This window comes from Myxine glutinosa, chromosome 8, assembly GCF_964187855.1.
Source record: "Myxine glutinosa chromosome 8, kmMyxGlut1.1, whole genome shotgun sequence".
NCBI classification, from domain to species: Eukaryota; Metazoa; Chordata; class Myxini; order Myxiniformes; family Myxinidae; genus Myxine; species Myxine glutinosa.
The window spans coordinates 45,149,671-45,176,807 of NC_136268.1; the positions used below are offsets into that span (position 1 = coordinate 45,149,671).

At 42.1% G+C, this 27,137-nt stretch overlaps 1 protein-coding gene across 2 annotated transcripts in view; it reads left to right on the plus strand.

Annotated features, from left to right (window-relative positions):
- The window catches only part of INTS6L (integrator complex subunit 6 like), a 120,515-nt gene that overhangs the window by 53,117 nt on the left and 40,261 nt on the right, over positions 1–27,137 (plus strand). The window contains exons 7-13 of one of the 2 annotated variants that reach the window (XM_068124373.2): positions 9,921–10,087; positions 11,116–11,268; positions 11,444–11,576; positions 14,692–14,786; positions 25,698–25,808; positions 26,025–26,228; positions 26,349–26,484. In XM_068124373.2, coding sequence (XP_067980474.2) covers positions 9,921–10,087; positions 11,116–11,268; positions 11,444–11,576; positions 14,692–14,786; positions 25,698–25,808; positions 26,025–26,228; positions 26,349–26,484 — 999 coding nt within the window. Of the gene's footprint in view, positions 1–9,920; positions 10,088–11,115; positions 11,269–11,443; positions 11,577–14,691; positions 14,787–25,697; positions 25,809–26,024; positions 26,229–26,348; positions 26,485–27,137 lie in introns of those variants that run through there. The other variant, XR_010985499.2, reaches the window with a different exon arrangement.

Genomic DNA, 27,137 nt, shown 5'->3' on the forward strand with positions numbered 1-27,137 from the left:
CCGGAGCTTACGAGATTTCTCAAATATCTTCTGAAGTCTCTCGCCTTATGAAAGAAAAAGGTGATGAACCAAAAAATATTGTAATAGATATTCAAAAACACACTTCAAAATCAACTATTAAACTTAAAAATAATTATAAAGTTCATTTCACGATTGAAAAATCGTTTAGAGAGCTATTGGGTTTCTCTTCAAAAAAGATTGAAACTAACGGAACGTTTTACAGTGATAATGTCATTCAAATATCCTCCGGTATAAATTCAGTATTAATTCATTGTGATTTGATTGATGGTGCTTATAACGATGGAATAAGAACAAATACAATATTTTCATTCAGCGCATACTCAACACCGATTGGTTATAAATTCAATATGGAACCAAAAAATCTTGTCTATTTACCTGTCAGGAAAAACCATATACAGAGTAAATTTTAGGATAACCGATCAAGATAATCGTATGATCTCCTTTAATGAAGAAATTATATCCATCAGAATTCACCTACGTGAAATTTTTCAATAAATAAATAAATAATGGTTATTGTGAGAAAACACGAGTTGGGAAAATATAAAGTAATTACAGGGGATGGGATGTTCCTTTCACCATACTATAAGGGTGAAGGTATGTTTCTTGGTGGAGGATACTATAAACCAAAGAGACAACGGGGTGTGGGTCATCAATTTAGAAATAAAGGAGATGGGATAATTGATACTCTCATGGGTATTGGTTCAACCATTCTTAAACATAAAGACCTAATTGGTTCAACTGCTTCTGCCGTGGGCTCAGTTGCGGGTGCTATAAAGGGTATAAAAGATGCTCAAAAGGAGTCTCATAAATTACAAGCAATCAAAGAAATAAAAAAAGGTAAAACTCAACTATCTTCACAAGACCGACAAAAAATCATTAAAATACTTGGGTCAGGGTTTCAACAATATAATGCTATATAAATACAAGTATGGAAGCGATTGATAGTATCTATGATTTGGATGATACGATTATCATTTCAAACTCCACTAAAAAGGAAGACTATTTTAAGGTAAATGCTATAACAGGAACAGACTGGAATTCAAACGGAACAAAAAGTTTTGAAATAAATAATCAACAAACTTACTTGAATATAGCTGATAGTTTCTTGCTGTGTAAATTTAAATTCACTAAGGCTGCGAATAATACTAATGCTACACTCATAAATGATTTCTTCTGGAAAATGTTTGACAGTGTCCGCCTGTATATTGGAACACAAGAGGTTGAAGCGGTTGATTATGTCTCTGCTACATCTGAAATGATAAAATTTACACTATATTCGTTTAGTGATAGAATGGGTAAGGGAGCTGTTGAAGGTTTTATTCCTGATATGTCAACGGGAACAAATTCTGACCCTGGTTATATTCAAAGGAAGGCAATGTATAATGATGAAACAAAAGCAGAGAATAGTTTTACCGTAGCAGTACCTCTTAAAGGTACATTTGGATTTTGTGATTATGATAAAGTTTTGTATGGTCTTAAAATTAGATTTCAACTACAAAGGAATGATAATGTAAATAGGTTGCTTTTTGGGGCTGAAAATGCTTTTGGTGACAATAATAAATTTGTTATTAATGATTTGTGTTGGTATATCAGTGAATATACTCCTAATCTTAAAACGGAAGAGATGTTAAATAAAAGACTTAACTCAAAGACCCCGCTAAATGTATCATACCTTAAAAGAAGATGTCAACACGTTAAACTGGAACACACTACCTACACTTGGAATTTAGGTGTTCTTCAAGGAAAGCCACGATACCTCTGGCTCATTTTTTAAAAACCAGATGGGGAGGACGGTACTAATAAGAATAATGCGCTGTGTGATAATGCTAAGGTGAAACAACTTCGGGTTTCTCTTGATGGAACATTTTATCCACGAGATAGATTGGAAATTGATTGGGAAAAAAATGATTATGCGGAAGCCTACAAGTCTTACCAAAAGGTGTGTGAAAGTAATGGTAATAATAACCCTATTTTGGATATGGTTGCGTTTCAAAAACTTTATACAATCTACACAATTGACCTGAGTTCTCAAAAGGAAACTATAAAGTCTAATAGAGTGGATACTTCTCTATACATTGAAAGAGGAGAGAATGAAGAAGTTGATGCTTATTGTTTGCTTTTGGAGGAAACAGAATTACAGATTAATACAGATAATGGTGTTATGATTAATATCACATCGGTTTTTTCTCATAAATAAATGGTAGGGGTATATGTTAATCAAATCAATCTTAATAAATTAACATCTTGTATTCAAAATCAAAAGCCTTGTATTATTAATGTTAATACAATTCAAAGAAAAGGAGCTGTAAGAATTGATGTTTTACTCAGACACACACAAGTAAAAACACTAAATGATACTGGTTCACTTAAAACTAAAATGACAAAACCTATGTTGAAGAAATATTCAATAGACGAGTCAAGAGGAGGATTTCTCCCGTTTCTAATTCCTTTATTTGCTGGTTTAAGTGCGGCTGGAGCATTGACTGGTGGTATTTCAGCAGCGGTAAAAACTGCTAACGAAAGGAAGGCACAACTAAAAGCTCAAAAAGAATTGGAAAGACATAACAAGGAGTTGGAGAAACAAATTAGTGGAAGTGGTGTAATTGTAGATTTTGCTCAAAAACTTGAAAGTCTACCTGATAAAGCTAGATTGTTGGTTGGAGATATGCTTTCCTCTATCGCTCAAGCGGGTGTTAAACTAACTAAACGGGGTAATGGATTGTATCTTTCTCATAAAGAAATGGATAAATGGTTTAAACAATTTGGAAAGAATACAACGTCAAATATAGAACTAGCTAAGTATTGTAAAACACTAAAAATTGATAATGTGTTTTTTTTTTTGAGAGATGAATTAATACATATAAATAAGAATCCAAAGAATATTATTATGAATTTAGACACAGAATGGTTCTCATTGGGTTTGTATTCATAATAGTCAGGATAAATATTATTTTGATAGTTATGGTATGCCACCACCTGTTGAAGTAATACAATTCTTACAGAATGGTGTTTATCAAACATTTCAAGTTCAAGAAATTAATTCTAAATGTTGTGGTCAATTATGTTTATATGTATTATTTCAACTCAACAATAATGAAAATTTTTATGATATCATTTTTAATCTAATATAAATGACTTATGTTGGAAAAGATGGTTCTATCTTTGGAAAATCCTCTCAGGATATTGATTTATCAAATTATTATACAAAGGCACAGGCTGAACGACAAAAATATAGTATAAGTAAAAATATTAATATGAAGAATACTTATAAATTAATCAATTATCCAAACCCTACAGATGCGAATGACTTAATTAGATTCAGTGATTTATCACAATATATATTTTTAAAGAAAACAGCACGTTTTGTTAAACAAGTAAAATTTACAACCACAACACCTGGTTATACTGACCTGACCATACACCTTTCCTCATTGAATTTAACTACCTGCTTACAATTGAATTTTATAACGAAGGACATATAGTTAATATGCGAATTAATAAATGGGGGTATGATATGCCTGATTTAGGGTATAATTAGTATTTTTCAATAAACTTAGAAGACCTACATGATTTGAATCAGTCTCGTAAAGAAGAATATTATCCGCTTGGCGAGGATAAGGATTTATGTGGAAGTACAATTAGTAAACAACAAATACTTGATTTTAAGAAAAGAAAAATATATGATAGTATAGCGATGGTTCGCATGACAAAGAAGGAAGGTAATGAGATAAGGATAGAAAGCCGAGGAATACAAACCGATTAGGTAGTGGGAAGATGGGGTGGTATTACCTGTCATAATATTAATCTCACATATATTTCTGATACATAAATGGCAGGAAAAAGACTACAAGAGAATTATAATTTTTGTATTCAGGGATACCTACAAGAAAAGGGTGCTCGGTATTACATACCTTATGATTTGGAGCATATACATGGGAATTTTGTCATAAAAAACTGGCCTTATACTGATATTGCTAAACCCACAAATAGAGACTTGTTTAAAATATTAAATAAAAATAAACTTCTCAAAGTTATGAAATATAAAACTCTTTTAGAAATCGTCAACAAATCTTATTGGTATCCTATAATGAGAAAAATAATTATAGATACAAGAATATCTCAAAATCCAGATGAGTATATGTATAATATTCTTTGGGGCTCAAGCTCAAGGGTAGCAAGGGATGAGGAAGGAGTTGAAGAAGAGAAGGAGGAAAGAGAGAAGGAGGAGAAGGAGGAAAGGGAGAAAAAGGAGAAGGAGGAAAGGGAGAAGGAGGAGAGGGAGAAAAGGGAGAAGGAGGAAAGAGAGAAAAGGGAGAAGGAGGAAAGAGAGAAAAAGGAGAAGGAGGAGAGGGAGAAAAAGGAGAAGGAGGAGAGGGAGGAAAGGGAGCAAAGAGAGAGGGAGGAAAAATATAAAAAGATGGAAATCAGTGAGATTCGTAAAAGATTGAGTGTATTACAGCAAATAAATCAATCAACGTACCGAAGAGGAAAATAAAGAATTAACAACTCTTACTAAGATAATGATTTTAAAAATGGTTGAGATGAGTTCAGCGAGGAGATTTACATGAAGAAGACAAAGGTCATATAGTTGATGATGTTGGTGTTATTGACTTTAGTTAGTTTTTATTTGTAAATAAATGGAGGAGAGAGTGAAGGCATTCCTAAGGATTCTTTATGTTTTAAAAATTAAGATAGAAATGTATATGTTGAAAACCAAAAAGGTTTTGATACTCTGTCGGAATTTTTCTGATAAATAAATATGAGTTATTGTCTCAAATGTAAAAAGAAAACCAAATCTACAAATATCTCATGTTAAAGCTAAAAATAATAGAGTTTATCAAAAAGGAATATGTGAAGTGTGTGGCTCTAAAAAGTGCCAATTCATCTCTCCTAAAAGTGGAGGAGACATACAAAAGTTTCTGTCAGGAAGTAAATTTACAACAACTGGAATTCCTGGGGAACTACATCTACCTGGATATTCTTTCTGTGGTCCTGGAACAAACCTGGATAAAAGATTAGATGAGGCTAACAATCCTAAACCTTGGTCCGAGCCGATAAATAGGGTTGATGAAGTGTGTATGAAGCATGATATTGCTTATGGGAATACCACTACATTGGATGAAAAACATGAAGCAGACAGAGAAATGTTGTATAATTTGTCCTTGATACGAAATCCTACATTGAGAGAGAAAGTTGATAGGTTTATTGTGAAAAAAATGATAAGTGCTAAATTGAAACTTGGTCTTGGTTATTTCCCAAAAAACTATTAAACTCCAATGATGTTATCAAGACTGAGGAGCTTTTGGCTAATGAATTACATAAACCTATAATCACAAAGTTTAAAAGAAGGAAAGTTTATTCTAAATACACCGACCACATATGGTCCGCTGATTTAATCGAACTAAATAATGATAAGGGATACAGGTATGCTTTAACCGTTATTGATTTGAGGAGTAGATTTGCCTGGGTTGTTCCTTTGAAAAACAAGAGAGGTAATACTTTAATGTTAGCCTTTAAGCTAATATTTGATAGGAATAAAAGGAAACCAAAGAAGTTATGGACTGATGAGGGAACAGAGTTCTATAACAAAATATTTATGAAATTTCTTAAGGGGGAGGGTATTAAATTATACAGCACCTTTAATGAAGGAAAAGCAGTTGTTATTGAGTGTTTTAATCGTACTTTGAAAGAGAGACTATATAAAAAATTCACACAACTCGGTTCTCAAAAATGGGTGTATTTAATTCAGGATATTGTAGATAATTACAATAATACAGTTCATTCATCAACAAAATCAAAACCATCGGAAACATTTACAAAATTAGAATATGAAAAGGAGATTAATTTGAGAAAGCCCAAGTTTAAAGTTGGTGATATTGTAAGAATATACAAATGGAAAAGTCATTTTGAGAAAGGTTATACACAAAAATGGATTCGTGAATTATTTAAAATCATTGATGTAATGGATACAGTCCCTTGGACCTACAAATTATATGATTTAAATGGAGAAGAAATCTTGGGTTCATTTTACTCGCAAGAATTACAAAAAACACAAGTAAGCAGATAATACCCTTGAAAATAATAAATAAATAAAAAAAATGTAATGGGGATACGTTTTTAAATCTGTGAACCCCAAACACAGAATCCCACAACTTTTTAGTTGGGGCTTAACTTTTGTGTGTGTATAATGGGGATACGTTTTTAAATCTGTGAACCCCAAACACAGAATCCCACAACTTTTCAGTTGGGGCTTAACTTTTGTGTGTGTGTGTATGTGTGAGTGAGTCATAATAATATACAAACCCTAACCCAACCCCATCCCGAACCCAACCCCATCCCGAACCCAACCCCATCCCTAACCCAACCCCATCCCTAACCCAACCCCATCCCTAACCCAACCCCATCCCTAACGCAACCCCATCCCTAACCCAACCCAACCCAACCCCATCCCTAACCCAACCCCAACCCCATCCCTAACCCAACCCATCCCTAACCCTCACATTCAAAATCCCAACCCTAACCCAACCCCATCCCTAACCCAACCCCAACCCTAACCCTCACATTCAAAATCCCACCCTAACCCAACCCCATCCCTAACCCAACCCCATCCCTAACCCTCACATTCAAAATCCCACCCTAACCCTAACATAATCTTTTTTTTTCTTCTTTTTTAAATACGTATTTCATTTATTTTTTTCCTCTTCTGCCAATTCTGTCTTTCAAGGCTTTCAAGTTTGAAGAAGTAGAAATGGGAAGAAAGAATTTTCCAGCATTTTCTTCCTCGAACTTTCTTGATATTGCTTAAATCAAGCGTCATTAAACAAAGAACATTGTTCATTGCTTTAGAATGCAAAGAGTCTCCAAGATGGACCCCACAGGTAGAGTCTCCAAAATAAAACCAACTTTCCAAGTTCCCAAGGTATAACCACATTCCTGTTGAGCCTCCAAGATAGGTATCACATGCCGAGTCATCAAAACAAAACCCCCATTCCGAGTCTCCAAAAATATAACCATCTTTCCAAGTCTCCAAGGTAGAACCACAATTTTCAGAAATATTGGGGGTTTCCGTGATAAGTCTCACATAGTATAACTGCGGACCATCAGAGAAAACTTCCCTTTCCCAATTTTTTAGGGTTTCTATGATGTGTCTCACATAGTATAACTGCAGACCATCAGGGAGAACTCTCCTTGCCCAATTTTTTAGGGTTTCTGTGATGTGTCTCACATAGTATAACTGCGGACCATCAGGGAGAATTCCCGTTTCCCAATTTTTTAGGGTTTCTATGATGTCTCACATAGTATAACTGCGGACCATCAGGGAGAACTCTCCTTGCCCAATTTTTTAGGGTTTCTGTGATGTGTCTCACATAGTATAACTGCGGACCATCAGGGAGAATTCCCGTTTCCCAATTTTTTAGGGTTTCTATGATGTGTCTCACATAGTATAACTGCGGACCATCAGGGAGAACTCCCCTTTCCCAATTTTCAGAAATTTGTGGGTCTCCAATGTATGACTTGTATTCTGGCTCATCAAGGTAGAACTTGTTCAGTGGGTTTTGTTTTGATAACTCACAACAAATATCATCATGGTAAAACTCTTTTTCAGGATTTTGTGGATCTCCAAGGTATAACTCTTTGGCTGGGTCATCAAGGTAGAACTCATTCTGGGGGTCTTGGTTGTTCAAAATGTCTTCAAACAAAAAAATAACTTCATCCCAAGTTATGTTAAAAGCAGAATTTTCATTTCGTATCTCAGATACAATTTCCTGTGAAAGAAAATAAATGTATTAATTTAATACAATATTTTTATTTGTATTAATCAAGCTCTATGAATATTAAAATAAACGTTGTTAACTCTTACACGAGTCTCATCGAAAAAAATAAAAATAATAATAATAATAATTAATTAAATAAATAAATAAATAAATAAATAAATAAACAAACTTACCTCCATTGATAAGAGGTTCGAGTGCAGTTCATCAATCTGAAGGTTGAGTTCTACACAGGTAGTAGGACTCCAAGGAATAGCAAAGTTATCCCAATTCCATTTCGGCATCGTAGTCCATTCTCAAGTGAAGCAGAAAGCGTGTTTGAAAAAGCCTGTGTGGTCGGTGCCTTTTCTAAGAAGGGCTGGGTGTGTCATTTCCTGTGGAAATTCCCTGGGTAAACCTGGGTGTGTCTTAACTGGAAATTATGTGATGGAAATTCCCTGAAAATGATGTAATGTATTACCTGGAAATGATACAATGCTGAAGAGTTTATAAAGTGGGTGGGGCTTAGCAAAAGTGGGCGGAGCTTAGCAAAAGTGGGCGTGGCTTAGTAAAAAGTGGGTGGGCTTAGCAAAAAGTGGGCGTGGTTTAACAAAAGGTGGGCGGGGCTTACCAAAAAGTGGACGGAGCTTAACAAAAAGTGGGCAGAGCCTACCAAAAAGTGTGTGGCACTGGAGGCGCTCAAACAAGAACATTGAGGGAGGTTTATCATTTTATCTCAGCTCAGTTAAAATATCTTGATAAAGAACCAAACTCAAACATATACTTTGTTAATATATTAGATGGTGAAGAGAGTTGTAGGAGAATTAAATTATTTCCCACGCATAAACAAATATTTGTAGGATCAATGTTTGAGTGGTCTACTCGTGATCATTGATAGTAAGAGTACCATAAGACCAAGGGAGGATCATTGTTTGAGTGGTCTAATGAACAACATTAAGGATAGGTGTCAAAAGGCTAAAAGCTTCGTAAAGAGGTGAGAGGAAAATTAACATGTAAGTGAATGGGTCGATGTTTGAGTGGGTCAAAGATAATTTGCCAGATGATATGTAGATGAAGGATTATAGGTCTATAAGGGAAAACAAATATTTGTAGTGTTTGAGTGGTCTAATGAACAACATTAAGGATAGGTACTATAGACAAAAGGTTCATAAAGATTAGGGTGGGAGAAATAGAGGTGTTAATGGGCAATGAGGTTAAGAGGAAAATTAACATGTAAGTCAATGGGAAAATGAGAGTGTCCCAGAAGCAACATATATACACTACTAGTGATGGAAATGAATGTGGAAGGAAGTAGAGGACGGGGAAGACCGAGAAAGACTTGGCTAAAGATGGTCGAAGAAGAAATGCGGGCAAGGGGGTTAACAAGGGGAGATGCAGAAAATAGGGCAAAATGGAGAAATTGTCATGGGGACCGCAGGGCTAACCCCCGCTCTTGCAGGGAAAATGGCCTTTAAAATGCCTGTTGTTGTTTGTTGCTGTAACACAACAAAATTTGAAAATGTCAAGGGGTGTGATTATTTTATGAAGGCGCTGTAAATGACCTTTGAGAGAGAATGGCTAACAGTGCCTGTGTTTCATTGCCAGCTTGGTCTTCTTCTTTCATATGCAGCATAAGGTTGCGGGGTAACATAATTGGCCGAGGATGTGGCATTGCCGCGGATGCAATTCTCTCTGTAGGTTGGGCAGGAATTTGGAATTTGGCCATAGGTCTGACGATAGCTTGCCTACTCTTCGCGAAGGACACCATGGGATGTTTAACGTCCATCCCAGGGACGGGACGGCACACACATTGATGGATCGCCCTACCTGTACAACACCGGGATGACAGTTTATAGCCGGGTCGGGATTCAAACCCAGGATAGACAGCTTAGAGGCAAGTGTGCGTACTTTTCGGCCATGCGAGCTTGGTGAGGGAGTTCATTCAGGATGCATTAGATTCTGTAATGCTTAGATATGGAAAAAGGTCTTGCAGAAAGTAGAGCAATTGGCAAATCGCTTCCACGTTTCACGTAAAAGAAACATTTCACTGAGCCAACATTCCTATCAATCTGCAGGAGTAGGTCTCATGCTGCATCCACTGTCATTTGCTGTTCTTTCCATCCCACAAAATAATTTCTTTCATTACAGAAGGAGTAACAGAGGTGATCAAGGCCAGCCCACAATCTTTCTCACCACAACCTTGGCATAGCTGTCACCGTCTTGTCTATGTCCGATCTAATCCCAAGGCTGGAATACCAATTGGCCATTGGCCAATCCCTGAAGCTTTCTGGCCCGATCAAAACCTGCCAGCACTGGTAAGGTTTGCACGGTCCTTAAATCCTCAGGACTACTTTCAAGGTCTTCATACCTACATTTATCTTTATTTGACCTTTGGCGTCTAATGCTGTCATTTGTTACTGACGTTTACTCCATCTGTTGTCCAACAGGAGGGCACAGAGGTAGACCACTCACTTTTGAGCTGTATAGTCTGGATTTGAATCCGTACCCGACTATAAATTGTCAGATTGGTGCTTCATAGGCAGGACGTTGTATCACAAAGTGTTCTGGCTCTCAGATGGAGTTAAGGTGGGAATCAGTTTGCCGGAATTAGCTGGTGAATGCTAAAGTTCCTATGGTATCTTTTGATTAAGAGGAAGCAAGTTATTTCTGGCACCCTAATGAAATTTCAAATCCATAAAATTCAGGGGCACTACATTAGCGGCACAGCTGCCCCTCACTTCTCTTTGGTATGCAGCACATGGCTGTGAGTTACATCGTTTGCTGGGGTGAATATGTGCCACTGATGCAGTGCCCCCTTTAGGTTAGAATAGGAATTTTTGAATTTGGCCAGGGTGTCGGCGATATCTTGCCTCCTCTTCGCAAAGGGCATCGTGGGATCTAAGTCCACCAACTAATGCTGGAAAACCAGTTTATTGTATTGTTTATTGTCCCAGTGTATTTTCCATCTGAGGGACGGCACACACTGACAAATTGCTCTGCCCGCAAGACACCAGGATGACCGTTTATAGCTGGCCCGAGATTCAAACCCAGGCTAGACAGCTCAGAGGTGAGCGTGTGCACCTGACTGGTGATACAACTAGTGGCCACAATCTTAAATTCCGGCCAAACAAACTAATGACTCTACATACTCATAGAAACATGTCTTTAATAGCACTGATATTTGTGTTGAACTCGTGTGTTTGAAAATTTTGCTTTGGGAGAAAATAAAATGAATCTCATGTTTTTAAGGATCTTCGTGTTTTCCTGGCTTGGTGCACCATTCCCATCCCTGCACTCATTTCTTTCTCCACCACATTCTTCCTGTTTCCTGGATAACCCTCAGCCACCACGCACAGCTCATCCTATTGTAAAGTTTTCTTGCACCGATTGTGAACCGATGGTCATCGACAAGTTACCCTTTGACAAGTACGAGTTGGAGGCATCACCCCTTACTCAGTACATCCTCGAGAGAAAGTCTCCACACACCTGCTGGCAGGTGAATACAAAACACTGATATCATTTCAGTTTTGCTGTTTTACTTACATTATCAACTTTGGCCAACAATATTATCGTAACTCAAAAAACACATTCTGATTTATCCCATATAAATTTAGAATTATTTGATTTGCATTGAAGAATGAGCTGATGGCTAATCTTTACCTTCTTTACAGGTATTTGTCCAAAACAGTGCTAAGTACAGCGATTTGGGTTGTCCATTTGGTTACCTGAAAGCAAGCACCACACTCACCTGTGTGAACATTTTTGTCATGCCCTACAACTACCCTGTTTTGCTTCCACTGCTAGGTAAGATACCCGTCCGTTTGCGTACACCCCTGGCCATCTTTATCGCATCTTCTGTGAAATTTTAATTTGCCAAAATCATGTCGATGTATTGTATGGATTGGTATTATTGGATTAAAATGCAGATTGTCCAAGGCTATTTATAATTAAATTATTCCCCTTAGAAGTTGATGAGATGTGTGCTTGGGATTTATATCAGGCATGAGGAATTTCCTGTTGTACATCACTCAGTCACTACATGTACATTGTACATCTACATTGTGAGAATTGTCCCATACAGTATGGTAATAAGCCGTGCCAATGGTGTCCACAATTGTATACCCTTGTGCTTTTAAATGAGCACATTTCTCATTACTACAAGAATTACAGAGAAATGTTATATCAAAAGCTCTTTCACACTCTCTTATATCAAAAGCTCTTATATCAAAAGCTCTTTTAGCTCTTTCACGAGCCTCGATCTTTTATACAAAAAAAACAAAAAAAAACACGAAACTCCACATTTACCATGTTCTAGCTCTATGATTTACCACTTGCAGGGTTGTTACCTGCACCACCGAAGATGGATGGAGGTTATGTTTTCACCCCTGTCTGTTTGTTTGTCTGTTTGACTGTGAACAAGATATCTCAAAAAGTTGTGGACGGATTCGGACGAAATTTGGTGGAGATGTGGTGTATGTGATACGGACGAAATGATTAGATTTTGGTAAAGATCTGGATTGGGATCCGGCTAGTATAATTTTTTAAGTGATTCTTCGCCATTGAGAGATGGGGCGAAAAGTGGGAAATAACATTATATTTGAAAAAGTTGTGGATGAGTTATGACTAAACTTGGTGGACGAGTTGGTAAGGCGACAAGAACAAGCCAATTAGGATTTTGGTTCAGATTTTGTTTAGATTTTGGTCTGAATCGAGATCCGGCCTATCGGTGGAATACAAAACGAACTGTTCAGCCTGGTGGAGGTATGCATTCTACCCAGTTCCGTTCTTGTTATTCCCGAGTCTTTCTTCGACGTCGTCCCGATTGTTGTTAATGCCAGGTATTTCATGAACGATGTCATCGGCAATTTTCACCTCGGGTTCATACATGTATGGTATGACAGCACCTTCTACATCATGATTTTGACTATTGTCGTAATCTGAGGATTCTTGATTAGAAAATTATTCGTCAAATTCACTTCCTGACGAGCCTGAGGTGAGTTGTGTGGCCATTAGTCTATGCGTGCCGAGAAAATCGTACTGGTGATGACGTCACAGAGGACACAATGCCCTTGGAGGTTTTCCGGAATTTTTATGGGAGGTACCAGCCAGGTTGGCTTTTTTAAATCTTTAACACCTCAAATAATTATGAGAATTAAAAACCACATTCAGTTCTTTGTTTATTACTTACAAATCAATCACAGTGTTGACATGGGTGTTGACGTGTCGATATCAGAGCGATGTCAAAAATGCCTTCGGATTACTTATTTACCTAATTTTCTGATTGATTATATTCCAAGCAGCTTCCCCTTTCTGAACAACTTTTGAATTCCAGTGATGCAATTAGCAAAATTATCTCTCGTAGTTGCTCAGCATCATTTAATAATACGGTAGCAGACTCGGTCTCCCTAATGGGCGATGCGAGACTGCCGGAGATCAACTCCTAAGATTCTGAGCAGACGTGTATTGCGCACAAGTAAGAACTCTGTGCCACGGTGTGATTATGATTGATTAACTTGGCTGCCCAACAGGTTCTGTGTCCTCGTCCGCATTTCAAGGGGAATTTTGTTATGCTGGAGCTCAAAATCCACAGTGATAATGCTTTAAATAGAATAGGTTTAATTCATAACTATTGGGATGGAGATATACAACCTCTCCACTCCACCAAATTTCATGCCGAATCAGTCCATAACTTTCTGAGATATCCTGCTCATAGACAAACAAACAGACAGACAGGGGTGAAAACATAACCTCATCCAGAGTCGGAGGTAAAAATCGGGGATATAGCACAACCCTGAGGCGCTATGCCTGCCGATGTTCAGGGTAATCATCTAATAAATATTCGAACCAATTTTGAGCACCTGTGGTCTGTCTAAAAGAAAATGCAATATTCAATTACAAATCGAACAATAAAGATAAAGTGCTTCGATTTTAAAAATAAGTTTGTGAGGTAAAATGGTATTAAATGCTTCCTGTACTTTTTTAGGGACAAATAAACTGCAGGAACCTGCTCATGAAGAGAAGTTAAGTGTGAATATGTCCTCTGTAGCACAGGAAATGGGCTAGTAAATAATAAAGTGAATCACATTGGTTAAATGATCACTAAACAGATGGGCCACTATGAATCCAAAGTTGCTGGAATAATGGGAAATTTACGTGACTCAAGCCACCAGGAATTTCAAGCCCTTCAATGAAGGCAAAATCATCTATGTGTCCATGTTTATGATCTGAGGTGGTATAGTCTGTTATATAATGGCTTCTGTTATATAATGTTAATGGATCTGTTATATAATGTTATATAATCTGTTATATAATGGCTAACCCCCGCTCTTGGCTAACCCCCGCTCTAGCGGGGAAAATGGCCTTAAAACGATCATTCATTCATTCATTCATTCATACCAATGGCTAATAAACTACTTTTCCTTATTAGTCCCCTACCGATTTTAGCAGACTTATTAGTCTCCTTATTAGGACTACAGGTTTCCTCTTTGTCTGTCTGTCCCACCTGTGGTTTTCCAGACTTTTTCCCCATACTTTAACATATTCTACTGAAACTTGCTGCATGGCTTTATTATGATAAGTTACAGAACAAGTTTGAGTTTTGTGGAGTTTCGTCAATTTTTCATGGAGCTGTGCCATTTTTGGACTTGGAGAATTTCACATGTTATACATGGGTCAGTTTTCCAGACTTTTTCCCCTTACCCTTTAATATATTGAACTGAAACTTGGTGCATGGCTTTATTATAAGTTACATAAACTGCAACTTATTCTGTAGATTTGCATACATAAAACAATTTGTCCTACTGTATATGGCTCACAATTCCTGGGTGCTTGGAACAAGAATATTCATTGGAACCGGAAGCGGACATTTATTGCAACAATTCTTCCTCTTGTTTATTCCCTTTTCCATGCATCGACGCAGACGATTTATTCAAAGTGCACAAGCTGAAGCCACCACTGAAATGGCGTCAGTCATTTGACAACTACCTGAAGGCCATGCCTCCTTATTACTTGATGGTAAGTTGAAATCTCTTTCTCAGTATCTGACACCTGGACCACACAGGTTGTAAATGGTTTTGTCTACAACTCTGTTATTTATGAGTGAAGTCATGAAAAATGGAACACTTATGTAAAAATCAGCAGTGGAAAATTTTCTGCCTTTAAACAGTTCGTCACAGTGTGACGCATGTGACACTTCAGGGGACGGAATCATTATTTTCCCCTTCTACAAATTAACATGAAGGCACAAATTAATCATTTGATGTTTGAGAAGAGCTAATGGTTGAAGCTGTCTCAGGCATATTTTTTCATATTTTTGTAACTCTTACTTTTGGAATAAATTAGGGGTGTGACGGACGTGACATAAGGGGATGGAAATTTTTGGTTGATTTTCTCATACAAAATTTTTATGATGTGATATGTTTATTGAATTTTACTTATAGACTTCAACAGAGAATGGTATCTACAACAGAAAAATGCAAAAGATATAGTTATTCTGTTACTTACCATTTGTAAAGGAGTAGAGTGATAATTAGTACCACTCAAATTGAGCTCACTTTGAAAATAGTGCCATCTTCCCATCTCAATTACTCCGCAATGAAGAGGGGTAGAACGATAATCTTTTCACTGAAATAAACCTTAGCATTTAAATTTTACATTAAAAAAATAAGGAGACACCTCAAAACCTTCCTGCTAATAATAGTTGATCAAAGAAATGTCATAGTCTAACTACTTTACATTTTAATGCCAAAAATACCCCCTTTTTTGGCTTTTAACCTGTCAAACAAGAACCAAAAATTGTTATATTGCACTGAAGTTGTCTCTGCAGGTAGAGGAGACCCCATTACACATCATACAAGTGTAAAATAGTGGATATTTTATTTGTAATAAGAAAATATCAAGCCCTGTATTGAGAAAAATGAAAGTGTTCCATTTTTCGTGACTTCACTCTTATACATTTTTACCTCCGCCGCTGAAGGTGGATGGTGGTTGTTTTCATCCCTGTCTCTTCATATTGTTATGAATTTGGTAGAGCAACATCTAGAGCTAGGTAGATCTGAATAGGTAGGTATTCGGCTGTCGTGACAGGGACTCTACATGTAATAAGTTCTTGATGTTTAGGCGTTTGTCGGGGGAAGATGTATGATTGTGGACCTACCTGGAGGTTCGAGTGTTAAATAGTGAGGGATTAAAGGTAACGCCCCTGTGAGTCTCACCTAGTAGTCAAACCTTTGTCCATTATGGCACTGCAAACCACATAAACATTAGTTAGGTCCTTAGCGCAACATTAAATAATTCCTTTCCCTGACAATGACTTCGGAATAAATGGACAGGAAACCAGGCCAAAAACACCGCCACAATTGGCCGCCACCGTTTACACCTCCAAGGCCTACAAACCTCGCCTGGCACGTGTTATAACACAAGCACCGCGGGGTCGGGGACGGGAGAGTGGAGCATGCCGCAGAGGGCGTGACCTGGGCGAGCCGGCGAGCCGGCGAGTTGGGAGGCTATCATTGGCTGAGGAGTGCGCCAATGTGACGTCATCGGCCAGAGATATTAGCGACGGTCGGACGCCATTTCAGGCAGTTCGTTGAACAGTTGGCACACAGAGCACACGGCAGTTCGCAGCAGTTCGTTGCAGTTCGAGGTTCGTTCGTCGCAGTTCGTTGGCAGTTGGCACACAGCAGGAGAGTTCGTCGGAGTTGGCAGTTGGCACCGAACAGTTGGCACTTGGCTGCCAGCACTCCCAAAAGAGAGTCGAGTCAAGTGGAGTTCGCTTGCTTTGTGCAGCTTACGTTGAACCTTTGGTGCACGGACCTTGTGGAGATCGACCTCGTGTGGAGCCGCTGGCCTGCGTCGGACGCGTGGTGCTTGGAGCGAGGCCTTGTGGAACTTGGAGCGAGGGACCTCGTGGTGTGCGATCGGGGCTTGTGGAACTTGGAGCGAGGCCTCGTGGGTACATCGGGGCCGAAAGGAGCCGGGTGTTGGACGGCGGTCACCAAGACGACAAGGACGAGATAAGGCCGTACCCGCAAATACACTGTGCATAAACCAAAAAGATGTGTTATTTTCGTATTCACCTCCCTCGTATCGTGTTTGATATCTGTTGTGTCTGGGATCCCAATTTAGGCTTATTCGATTTATTAGTATTACCGGCGCGGGCTTTTTCACTGTCTTTACTTATAAATAATAAATCCTTATATTATTTTCTGTATATATCTGAACGCAGTTTTCCTGGGTGTTTGATTTTAGTAGATAAGGCGGCGGGCGGAGCTTTGCTGTGTCCGCCATTCCGCGCGTTTAACTTTGTGTTGAGCTTTAATCCGCCATTGAGTTTTCGCCTCGGGAGTTAAAGTCTCGCAAATCGGCCATCCGTAACTGTGGTGTTAATCACGGTTGCGTAACAAGTGGTGTCAGGAGTGTAGGATTTGAACCCGTTGGACAAATTTTTTTGTCCGCGGCGAGACATCGACACGGTCGGGCGTACATTGCGCCCGACGTTCGAACGCAAGATTTTTATAGTTGAGGCGGAGAAATTTAATAATCAATCGGGCAAACGGAGCGCGATATCGCGTCTTCGTCAAATTTAAATTGTTTCAGGAATTATTAAAATAAATACGCGCGCGGGAAACAATCTTCCGGAAAGCGGATGTCGGAAATTGATGAGATGGAAGTACGCAGCGAGGCCTCCGTCAGCATCGGGAGTGAGCCGGAAATAGGGGAATTAGATGTCGAGGTGAGCCTTGGAACCTCCCCCGTCCCGAGCACGAACTTATCCCCCTCCCCCACCGGGGAGCCGGGAACAAGTGGGACGGCCCCGATAGATCTCCAGACCATAGTAAATTTAATAAATGCTCAGAGGGCCGAGGGTGAGCGAGCCAGTCGGGAATGTAGGGAAGGAATGAAGGGAATGAGTGATCGATTGGAGGAACAAATTGAAGGGATGGAAAATAAAATGAGTAAGAAGATGGGAGGAATGGAAAGAAAAATGGAGTCGCAGGGGAAGGAATGGAGGGAAGGACTGAAGGACATGAGTGACCAAATTAATGGATTAAAAAGGGAAATGGCAATTGTGGTAAGTGTACAGGTGAGCGGAGAATGTCCACAGTTCGATGGGGAATGTGTACAGGTAGATGGGGAATGCCTGCAGGTAAACGTGGAGTGTCCACAGGTGAGCGGGGAAGGAAATTTGGAATGTGAGAGTTGTAATGGGGAATGTTTCCCACATTCTGGCCTGGTTGTTTATCGGGACCGTGTGGATGTCACAACACCCCAACTGGGGGATGAATTTGGAATTGTGCAGCACCAGGGCGGTGGTGCGGAGCAAGAGGGGGTAGAGTTTTTGGGGGTCCGTGCAATGGAGCCGGACCAGGTATTTATTGGGGATATTGATCAAAGCCTGGCGGGGCCAGGAATGATTTGTGGAAATGATGAGGATGAGGATGATTCGATCCAGCGGCCGGAGACCTGTGACAGTCCCATGGAGGTAGAGCTTGTCCAGGCCCAAAGGAGTCTGGGGGAAGAGGTGAGTTGGTCCAAGGAGGTGGTTGGAATGACCGAGGGGACGCTCACTGTACACTGCTATTTGGAAACAGAGGCTCCAAAATTGGACAACCAGTTGGGGGAGTGTGTTGGCTCCGGGCTGGATTTGGATCGTGGAGGATCGGGAGATAGAGCTTCTGGAGATTTGGTCCCTGTAGGGAATTTGGATCAACTGCAGGGAGGGGCAGAACAACCGGTGGTAGAGGTTGTTCCCTGCAGCTGCGGTTTGGCAGTGGGAATGAAAATTTGTAAAATAAAATTTAAAATAAAATTACAATGGGAACTTGATTTGGAGCAGCCATGGTTGGGATTGGTCCCCAGGCTGCGGGATTTGAACATGGAGAGGTCATGGGTGATGGCCTCGGGCAAAAGTTGCCATTTTCAAAATTTGGGTATGCCGGCCAGCTGGGGGGCTGTGATGGCGAGATTTGGACGTGGGGTCCAGCCTTGGGTGTCGAGGTACGACCTGGGTCCCACGGGGGGTCTGGTGAAGTGTAGCGTCCCTTGTCCGTCGGGGCGCCGTCCGAGCTGGTGGCTCGGGCCGGCAGGGTCACCGGACCCTGGTGGGGGTTAAGACCTCCAGGGAGGTCCGAGGTGGTTTCTCAAGCCTGTGATGGCAAATATTGAGGACCACTAGGGGGAGGTGTTGTGGGTCGCGCTTTGGTGGTGGCACCGCAGATGGCCAGCTTGGGCCTGATGTAGTGATCACCCGGGCATGCGACCTGACACCCTCTCCCTGAGACTTTGGGACAACTAGCATGTGGTGACCTGGCATGGTGGTTGGTCTATGGACGCGGGTCAAACCGAATGGACAGGGATGGAGATAGCCTGCCGGACAACCATTGGGGCATCTGTGGAACGTGATGGTGTGAGTGACCTTCCACAGATGCTCCGTTATGATTTATGGACTCTCGGGTTGGGAAGAGAGCCATGGGGATGTGAATCGGGAGATGTGTAACGAGCCGAGCATATGGGCCATGCTCGGCTGGCATGTGTATGGCAAAGCATCCTTCTTTGGTGAGGTTAGTGAAATGTGACAAATGGTTGGCATGGGTAATCTGTGGGTTAGATGGAAATTTAAGGGTGGATTTTGAAATGCCATGGTGGACACTGTACAGTGACGCCATTATTGATCCAGGTGTGTAGACCAAAGTGTTGGAGGCTGATGAAATTAATAGGGTAGCAAGACACAGCTTTCAACTGGTTGCGGGGGCAACTGTGCTGATATTTGGGACGCGGGATGATGGGGATGTAGTTGTGTAGCCTGAGGGTCAACGTGGTGCTGTGCGTGTCCGAGGTGTGTGGACCATGTCTTCTGGGTGGGTCTCCTGGTGGAGCATGGCTGTTGACGACCTTGGTGTGGTCAAGTGTGGGTGAGCACTGGGGGGCTGCAGTTCTGTAGTCGGACTGGGGGATGATGGGGAGGTGCAGGGGACGTGGCTGTAGGGATGCCACGCACTGCGACCGTGCCCCCCAGGGCCGAGGTTGTGTGTGTGGTAGTGTGTGTTGTGGCAGCAAGTGCTCACCACATTGGCCAGCTGGGGCTGCTGCAGCTGTGTTCCTCGCAGGGGGGCCGAAGGATGGATGGTGGGTCGCGCCCTTATGGACACTCATGGGCCATGTTGGCGTTTTGACTGCTCACCTTGTCCCGGTGACCCTTGCACGGTAGAGGTGCAGAGCTGTCGTGGCCACAGGTAGTTGTGTAGCGAGGATCACGTTGGATGCGGATCCACATACCTGCCAGTGTAGTGGGGACAAAAGAGAAATTTGGAAGTATTTGGTAGGCCCAATGTGAAATTTTGGGAATTGTATGGGTGGATTGCACTTTGGACCTGACCAACCTGCAACTACCTGCACTTGAGGTGAGTGTTTTGAGGAGTACTGCCCCAGGCTTCAGGACTTGCTTTGGAAATTGGGGACATGTAAATTGGAGTTGGGAGGCGGGTGAGAGTGATGACATGGCCGGTGAGGGGATGGAATGGGAGCCACAGTGTCTTGTGGGTGGCGTATGTTTTTGTATTGTGGTTAGGTGTTTTGATGTGGTCGTGAGAGTGGAACCTGGAGAGTGAGTGATGATTATTGGAGATAATGAGGGGCGATACTTGTGCTTTTGGAAATGTGCTTTTGGAAATGTGTGATGGTTTAAATGTGAACTGGGGGATTTCACATGTGGCAGGCCATGGCAAGCCTTGTAACACCTTTTACACCAAGAATTGTACTGAATTGTGCTGAGTTGTGTGGAGAATTGAATGGCAGCGGGGGAGGAAGTGTGTTTTGGGGTCTTGTGGGTGGGGAAGGTGTGTGTGTCCGCAGGTACAGAGCAAGCTCTGAGGAGCGATGCCTGCGGGCCCCCCTCTGCGGCAATTACCCCTGGCAGCCGGTGGTAACTGGAAATTGGAGCTCGTCGGTGGAGGGTCTGGTTGGGCGCCGCGGGGTGAGGAAGTCCCCCGGTGACCCGTGTTGCTGCACGAAAGCAGGAGGCAAAGGAGCCTGGTGTGTGTGGAGACCCTCACCGGCGAGGTAACGGCGGAAAGGGGCTGTTGGGCTGTCACGGGGCCAAGAGGTAAAGGGGGGGGGGGGGGCAATGAACTTGTAAGTCGGTTGACTTGTTTTTGGGACTGCGGGCACCACAGCCTGAAGCGCCCCCACCATCTTTTTGTGCGGTACCTCCCCGCTGCCTAGTTGAGGAATGCACACACACGTGAATGACATCAATGCCATGGTCCTGCAGGGGGTGTATTGAAATAAGTGCTTTGTTGATTTTTGAAATGCCTTGATGACCTATGGAATGAGAATGAGTGGTTAAGGGGTCTGTGTTGCATGAATGTGGGCGAAATCCACCGAGCCGTGTCACTCACCTGTAACATCTGGACAGGGCCCGTGGAAATTTAGGGGGATGCATTGGGGATGGCCCCGCAGGTAAGGTTGAGTCTTGTGGCATCCACCGGGGGACGCGGTCTGTAGACCGGGGTATGTACAAAGGTTAGAGTTTTGAGTTTGGAAAGATGGTTAAGTTTTGTGGTTAAGTTAGTGTGGTGTGTTGTTTGTTTCCTCCCTCCACAGGAACAACGAAGAAAATGTACATACTTGCATGATGGTTAAGGGGTTCAGCATGTTAAGGAAGTGTAGGTAGGTAGTCCGACTCACTTCCCACAGCCCTTCCTGATTTATTTCATAGGTTAATTAAGTGTGTGACAGTAAGTGTTAAGGCTGGAATGGTAGAGCCTGCGGTGAACCTTGCAGGAGCTACGGTTCCAGGGGGGGGGGGCTGTGTTATGAATTTGGTAGAGCAACATCTAGAGCTAGGTAGATCTGAATAGGTAGGTATTCGGCTGTCGTGACAGGGACTCTACATGTAATAAGTTCTTGATGTTTAGGCGTTTGTCGGGGGAAGATGTATGATTGTGGACCTACCTGGAGGTTCGAGTGTTAAATAGTGAGGGATTAAAGGTAACGCCCCTGTGAGTCTCACCTAGTAGTCAAACCTTTGTCCATTATGGCACTGCAAACCACATAAACATTAGTTAGGTCCTTAGCGCAACATTAAATAATTCCTTTCCCTGACAATGACTTCGGAATAAATGGACAGGAAACCAGGCCAAAAACACCGCCACAATTGGCCGCCACCGTTTACACCTCCAAGGCCTACAAACCTCGCCTGGCACGTGTTATAACACAAGCACCGCGGGGTCGGGGACGGGAGAGTGGAGCATGCCACAGAGGGCGTGACCTGGGCGAGCCGGCGAGTTGGGAGGCTATCATTGGCTGAGGAGTGCGCCAATGTGATGTCATCGGCCAGAGATATTAGCGACGGTCGGACGCCATTTCAGGCAGTTCGTTGAACAGTTGGCACACAGAGCACACGGCAGTTCGCAGCAGTTCGTTGCAGTTCGAGGTTCGTTCGTCGCAGTTCGTTGGCAGTTGGCACACAGCAGGAGAGTTCGTCGGAGTTGGCAGTTGGCACCGAACAGTTGGCACTTGGCTGCCAGCACTCCCAAAAGAGAGTCGAGTCAAGTGGAGTTCGCTTGCTTTGTGCAGCTTACGTTGAACCTTTGGTGCACGGACCTTGTGGAGATCGACCTCGTGTGGAGCCGCTGGCCTGCGTCGGACGTGTGGTGCTTGGAGCGAGGCCTTGTGGAACTTGGAGCGAGGGACATCGTGGTGTGCGATCGGGGCTTGTGGAACTTGGAGCGAGGCCTCGTGGGTACATCGGGGCCGAAAGGAGCCGGGTGTTGGACGGCGGTCACCAAGACGACAAGGACGAGATAAGGCCGTACCCGCGAATACACTGTGCATAAACCAAAAAGACGTGTTATTTTCGTATTCACCTCCCTCGTATCGTGTTTGATATCTGTTGTGTCTGGGATCCCAATTTAGGCTTATTCGATTTATTAGTATTACCGGCGCGGGATTTTTCACTGTCTTTACTTATAAATAATAAATCCTTATATTATTTTCTGTATATATCTGAACGCAGTTTTCCTGGGTGTTTGATTTTAGTAGATAAGGCGGCGGGCGGAGCTTTGCTGTGTCCGCCATTCCGCGCGTTTAACTTTGTGTTGAGCTTTAATCCGCCATTGAGTTTTCGCCTCGGGAGTTAAAGTCTCGCAAATCGGCCATCCGTAACTGTGGTGTTAATCACGGTTGCGTAACAATATGTTTGTTTGTATGTCTCTCTGTGAACAGGATATCTCAAAAGGTTGTGAATAGATTTGGATGAAATTTGGTGGAGTGGTTTGGTGTGTGACAAGGACAAAATGATTAGATTTTGGTGAAGATCCGTATCTGGATTTGAGAATTTTTTAATTGATTCTTCAACATTGAGAGACAGGGCAAAAACTATATATAGCACGATATCCCAAAAAGTTGTGGACGGATTCTGCCGAAACTTGGTGGACAGCTTGGGTGTGTGACAAAGACGAATAAATTAGATTTTGGTGAAGATCCAAATCCACGTATGCAAGCTGTTCATGTGACCCATAAAGCAGCCTTGTCCGATGGCATTGATAATATCAGACGTGGACGTCTTGCTTGTCTCGTTCTTTATTACCTGAGCACAAGATGGCTGAAAGAATGCCCACAATGTCAACGGAATAGACAAAGTGATGGCGATAGTTCGTTAATGGCATGGCATTGTAACACTGACCTCAGCATTAACGTCAATCGGTCGGCAAACTGCGTCTCTCAGCCCGAGTGTTTCCAGGCTGAGTTTCCAAGTTTGGGATGAGTTCACGGAGCAGAATCCGATTTGTGGAGAACCAACGTGAACCACTTGATGGAGACATGGTATAGGTTTTTTTTTTTTTTTTGTCTACAGGATCGAGGCTCGTGAAAGAGCTAACATTTATCACACAAGAAATCAAACAGACACACAAAACATATAATAATGGGTAGCGGTAGACATGATGGGGAGAGAAGGGGAAGCACAAATACGACATTTGAGAGCAGGGACTTCGGGAGATCTGTGGGAGGGAGAGGGCTTGGGGGGGGGGGGGCGAGGGGTGGGAGAAGTATAAAACACATGGGCACTGCAAGGACTTCCAGGAAGGAAGTTGGTATTTCAAAAAAGTGGATCTGGGGTGAAATTAGCGGGGGAAGAAAAGATCAAGGTTTTGGATGGGGGAAGATAAGAGATGGTGGTGAACAGCTGTTTTAAAGACCTGGAGGGAGGAGTGGGATTGAAGAGAGTGAGGGAGTTTGTGCCAGTTCCAGTTGCATTTGCTTGGGCATGAAAAACTTATGCGTGTCACAGATTTCCGCATTTGAGGATCTAGAATCAGGCGTAGCCTGGGGGGAGGGAGGACAGTGGGGGAGGTGTGGTAAATATTTTTTATGCCATTGCTATAATAATCCCCCTTGTCTGCTGCAGGGGTCAGTAAACCACTTGCAATGTGGCACGTATACAGACAGAAATTGTAAGCAGTCCCCCCACCCCCTCCGAAAGGGGGAGGGAGAGTTGTTCAGGTGAAAATCGTAAATAGTTTGCTCACCACATCTCCCCCCCAATCACAGTGGTTTGGGAGGGGGATTCTTCATGCCCATGACCTGACCCTGGGTACTACCCATGCAAAATTTTGTGGAGATTGACCCAGCCCTGTTTTTTTTACGATGATTTTCAGACGTACAGACATACTCACATACATTCAGAGAATTGCCCTATTTAATATAGTAGGATGCCTGAGATACTGCCAAGATTCACATAATCTGGGTGTAAAAAATTTTTAGAGGACACATTCTGTCTCCAGTGATATTCTGCAGTTAACCTAATGAAAATTCCACAGATATAAAGCATATGGTGAGAGGCTTTAGACCGAAACATTTCGGCATTGGTGATTAGGTGATCAATAATTGCCCAAAAAATGGTATTTAGAGGATAGAGCACAGATAAATCCCATGAGATTTCCCCTTGATTGTGGCCCTGCAGACTCTGGTGAGAAAAGCTTCCTCACATTATGGCGCTGCTGACACCCAGAGTGTGCCGGGAAGTTCCTTTCCTCAAATGGCTGTGTTTATCTCATGTTAAAAGTCAAGCCCCGTGTTGTGTGGTATCTATCTGCATGTTTCCATGATCTGTGTGTGACAGCTCTTCCACGAGTTATAGACCCTCTTGAATGGTAAACAAATGACTGTTTGATATCGAGTTGATGAGGTTCTCCCTTCCTCATCGCCCTTCCCTCCTTGGCATGGATAAGCCACTACAGCGAACAAAGTGCAATTATTGGAAAGCTGATTGAAGCATCAGTATATCCAGAAGAGATTATGTAAATATGGAATGCAAATATTATGTAAAATATTATTCAATTTCCTGCGTTAGTACTTGGACAGGAAGGTATGAGGAACATTTTGAGAGTTCAAGAGCTTAATAGAGCATAATTTGAATGTTGAAGCACTGCGTGGTGGTTTGTATGCAGCGTATGTCGGCTTGGCTGCATCATTTTGTGGAGTTTCGGCTGTGTCGCTGATGCAGTGCCCCTATTACCAGTAGGCTGGTACTCATTTTGCCGACCTCGTAAGGATTGCAAACCCAGTCAACCCACCCAGCGGCACGACAGGGACCGAAAAACCAAGAACCTCGAACTCAGGACCTGAAGATCTTAAGCCAGCCACCTTAACTTCTAAACCCCTAGTTTGAGATCTCAAGACCATTTTAAAGGGTTACAAAGTTTCTGAACCATGTTTACTTTGTCCTTCCTTGACATTCAAATGTGTCCTCATTGCAGGAAATTCCTGTCTCTGTAAGCCTGAATAGATATTATTCTGATATGTTTTTTTTCAACTTCTTCATAAATCTCTATTGGCGAATTAATGTTTTGCAAATACAATTTCTTCGCAAATATAGTTTTTCTTTGGAAATACGAATCCAATTTGTTTGTGCGCTCTCTACAGCCGCTAAAGAAAGCACTCCGGATGATGGGAGCTCCAAACCTCATTGCCGACAATGCCGAGTTTGGACTCAGCTACAGTGTCATCTCATACCTCAAGAAGCTCAGCCAACAGGTTATTGTGGCCGGATATATTATCTCTGGGAATGAGGGAGTATTGGAAGCAAAATGTAATTATCAGTCACCAGCTACTGAGATGGCTAATGGATAAACATAATTTGTTACTCTCCTGATAATCAAAAGTTAGATCTATTTTGTGTTCTGTTTCATATCTTTGAGTTCAAATATTTCGGTAAATTTGGTGTACACCTTTAACCATTCTACTGTACAGGCTAAAGTGGAATCGGAGAGGGTCATCAGTCTTGTGGGGAAAAAGCAACCCCAAGAAACTGGGCAGAAAGTCCGTGGACGTCCAGCAATTGCAATTGGTCAGAACAAGGAGCTTCGGCAGCTGTTGGCATTGCTGGGTGGCGAGGGCAGTAGCTCTAGGGGACACCATGACTTCCCAGGCTTTCAAATGGCGGTGTTGAACCGAGTAGGTATCACTCTTTTCGCTGTCATCTCCCACTAACTTGCATTTTGAATTCCCCACATTCCTCAATTCTTGTAAATCGTAAACAATTTGTTTAATATGTCGTGAAAATATGTGCTACAGGAAGTGAAGCCCCAGCCTTTTAGAAATGCATACGACATCCCACGCCACAGCCTCCTGGATCAGCTGACACGCATGCGTGCAAACCTTTTGCGAGCTGCCGCCCAGAGTCACGCTGTCCTACGGAGCCAGGATGAAGGTACTGTCACGTCAGAGGGTCCGTTAACAAAGACCGCTCTGAGCTGGAGGTCTAAGACCATCCACAGATCCAAAACGGTGTTCACTATATTGTGTTCATTTAATACTGATATTCCCCAATGATCGCCCAAATGAGGCCGAACTTGGTGGTGCAACGCGTGGGAGGCAAGAGGCGGAAAACGTTCCTTTACAATTAATATGGTGTTTATTGTCCCCCGTCGCACCTCGGAGCGAAAGGGGGACTATCGTTTTCCCCTCCGTCCGTGTGTGCGTTCGTCCGTGCGTGTGTCCGTGTGTGTGTGCGACCGTGCGTGCGTAAGCGAAGGACCGAATTGTAATTTGGTGTGTGGGTGCAACCCACGTCAAAATCCAAGATGGCCGCCGCCATGTATGTCTAACGCCATGTATGTCTGAACATTGTGAACGGAATATCTTGAAAAATAGCGAAGTACCAACTTCTAATCTGGTGTGTGGGTGTATCTCGGCATAAGGAAGAACTCCATTGAAAATTGGGTCGCCACGTCAAAATCCAAGATGGCCACCACCATATATATTTCTGAACCTTGTGAGCGAAATATCGTGAAAAATAAACGAACTATTAACTTCTAATCTGTTGTGTGGGTGTATCTAGGCATAAGGGAGAACGCTATTGAA